General features: G+C 43.5%; 1 protein-coding gene across 1 annotated transcript; it reads left to right on the top strand.

The window, feature by feature from the left end:
* Positions 1-6: 6 nt before the first annotated feature.
* LOC109464492 (C-type lectin-like) lies at positions 7-2282 on the top strand (the record flags this gene model as incomplete). The annotated part of the gene is made up of 4 exons (XM_019761500.1): positions 7-294; positions 781-828; positions 1344-1549; positions 2099-2282. Coding segments are annotated over exons 1-4 (676 nt in total), but the record flags the coding sequence as incomplete, so codon positions are not given.
* Between the last annotated feature and the right edge of the window lie 401 nt (positions 2283-2683).

The following is a 2683-nucleotide window of genomic DNA, read 5'->3' as shown; positions in this document are numbered from 1 at the left end:
AGAGAACCTCCCTAAAGCACGACCAGTGGTACCGCTTCGTGGGAGCAGGAGGCACCATGATGCCAACAAAGCGCCCCCTGGAGACAAATCGTTGCGGTACACACGCTCCCGTCTGGATGAAAGGAGAGCATCCAACCAGCATCCAGGGTGCGGTTAGGCGAACTGCGTGCGCGTTTTGGGAAGGGGAAGAATGTCATTGGTCATGGACAATCCACGTCATGGCGTGTCCGGCAGGCTATTACGTCTACAAGTTGCCGAAACCGACGATTTGTCACGCTGCTTACTGCACAACAGGTAAATTACAAACAGATTTGTAACAGAATTGGTCATAGCTTAGTGTCCAGTACTATCGTGTTTTGGGCAGGCTATCTTCGGGCCTGTAGACGATTCCCGCCGCCAAGTTTAACTTAGGTTTCCCGGTAGTTTTTACGCCTACGTTTTTACGTCGAAAACGTCTTCGTTGACCCTATCACTGCGCGCTTCCTCAAAATCCGCGAAGTTGCGGTACGGGCACATCTCTATGCGGGCAAAGATCGTTACGGGTTCGAACGTTTTCAATAACAGCAGTCAACGTATCTTGCTCTAAATGTTATTATTTCTGTTATATAACTCATACTTGGTTCTTTGGAGCTCTGTCGCTCGTGATGTTGCAAACATAATCTATGATTGAATTATACGTTCATTTTGGGTGCACTTTACGAAGTTTGCTTTAACGATTCTACAAGTTTAGAGTTAAAGTTAAAGTTAACCCAGACCAATGCTGTTCTATATATTCTTCAGTTCCCCTTGATGAAGATGCTGAGGGGTCTGGCGAGTCAGAGGGTTCAGGTAAGTTATCATCAACTAGAAAGCAAATTCAGCATGGCTTCACATTTTACGACATGGCAGGGAAAGAAGGAGAATACAAGAAGGAGAAAACAATGTTTTACATCGATATAACTATAGAATGAAGTGACATATAACTACGAATTGGATAGCTATCCCTTACATGATTGATTACGATTTTTATTTGCATAATGCAAATTGTTGCTTTTCAATATAAAAAAAGCGTTTATGCCCCACATTCCAATGCTTGAGCAAGAAAGTTTGACATACCTACCAAAACACTCCAACGCAGTACCTACTTTCAATATGGTATGGATTGGTGCAGCTAGCTGTTCATGGAGTTAGCCCAATTATATCCCAGCAGCCAATCAGCAAGAAGAATAGAGGAAAGCTGCATGCCTATTGATTCTTGCTGTGTCACTTGTTTGCATGTTTACGCTAAATAATCATTACGTGTATGTACGTTTCTCAAAATAAAATGCAAGGAAATAATGCCGTTATATTTTTGTATACGACAGGCGACATGACGTATACACGGCGAGGTGATACGCAGTACAAGATATACACCGAGTCCAAGACCTACGACGCTGCCAAGAAGACGTGTGCTGCAGACGGCGGCCATCTTGCGGTCATCAAGACAGAGGCCGTGTACAACTTCCTTCTAGGCATGATTCGAGACGCTGACGTGAACAAAGACTACTGGATTGGGCTCAATGACAAAGCGGTAAGTGTTACAACAAAGGGTAATATGTTACCGTCACACAATACTAAGTCCAGGCGATTGTAAGCACGTCGGCAGAACGTACTGCACCTGCACGAAAACCGCAATGTATTGTGCAAGCATTTTGCAGAATGTCTCATAAAAGGTCGTATTCGCGTATATAAGTTTAACATCCCGTCTGTAGTTTGCAAATGTTATGTCGGAAAAAAGTGTCTTCTGCAACAGGCAAAATCCTGATGCAACGTTGACCAAACATCCCGCGAAAACCGTGAAAAATCAGGCGTACTGCGATTGTGCAGGGTAACGCTACGCGAATTCCCTTGATGCATTGCATTTTTTGTTTTGTACTTGCTTGCTATTTAGCTATTCGTAGAGATCGTATGAATCATAAGGTACACCCAACCAACAGTGAAATCTTTGTTGAAGTAAGTTGTTTTTAAAACATTTCATGTCCTTTAACGCGATCGATGTCATGATGCACAAAGCTGTTTCGTATTAATAAATTATAGTGTCGATCTTACTGACTGATGACATGCTCACTTTATTATGTAGGTTGAGAACAGTTGGACCTGGGCCGATGGAGAACCGCTGAATGATGGCGGTTTCACCAAATGGGCGCCCGGAGAACCCAACAACGCTGAAGGTATCCAGGACTGTGGGCAGCTATGGGCAGCTAAAGACTTCCGATGGGACGATGACAGGTGTTACAATGCGAAGTACTTCATTTGCCAAATAGGTATAACTGCTTTTTTCTTCTACTAGTATTTTGCTGAAATTTCTGGAGTGAGAGACGCTGTTAAAGTTGTCAAATGTAGAGGTGACATTTCCGTCAGAGACACAGACAGAGACTTCTACTGACCACCCTCAGAATAAGAACAAAACGTTTTAGAACAGTCCCATTGTCCACATATGACCTATCTGTTAAACAAGCAGTACCAGTGATAGCAAAACAGTACGCATGGTCTTAGAACGTGAGATTTGTAGATATCCGACTGTAGGGGTTTTAAGAGCGAATGTCTGTAAGGATCAAACAATGGTGGCAGGGGTCAGAAAATCGATTTGGCTCAAACTTTGCACAGTGATAGTACTTGGCCCACAACCCCTCAAAATAGCTTTCTTTCCGGTCAGCACCGATCG

The sequence above is a fragment of the Branchiostoma belcheri genome, unplaced genomic scaffold (genome assembly GCF_001625305.1).
Source record: "Branchiostoma belcheri isolate BF01 breed outbred unplaced genomic scaffold, Haploidv18h27 scaffold1396, whole genome shotgun sequence".
NCBI lineage: Eukaryota > Metazoa > Chordata > Leptocardii > Amphioxiformes > Branchiostomatidae > Branchiostoma > Branchiostoma belcheri.
Note: the sequence above shows the minus strand (reverse complement) of the source record. Positions and strands in the feature narration are given on the sequence as shown.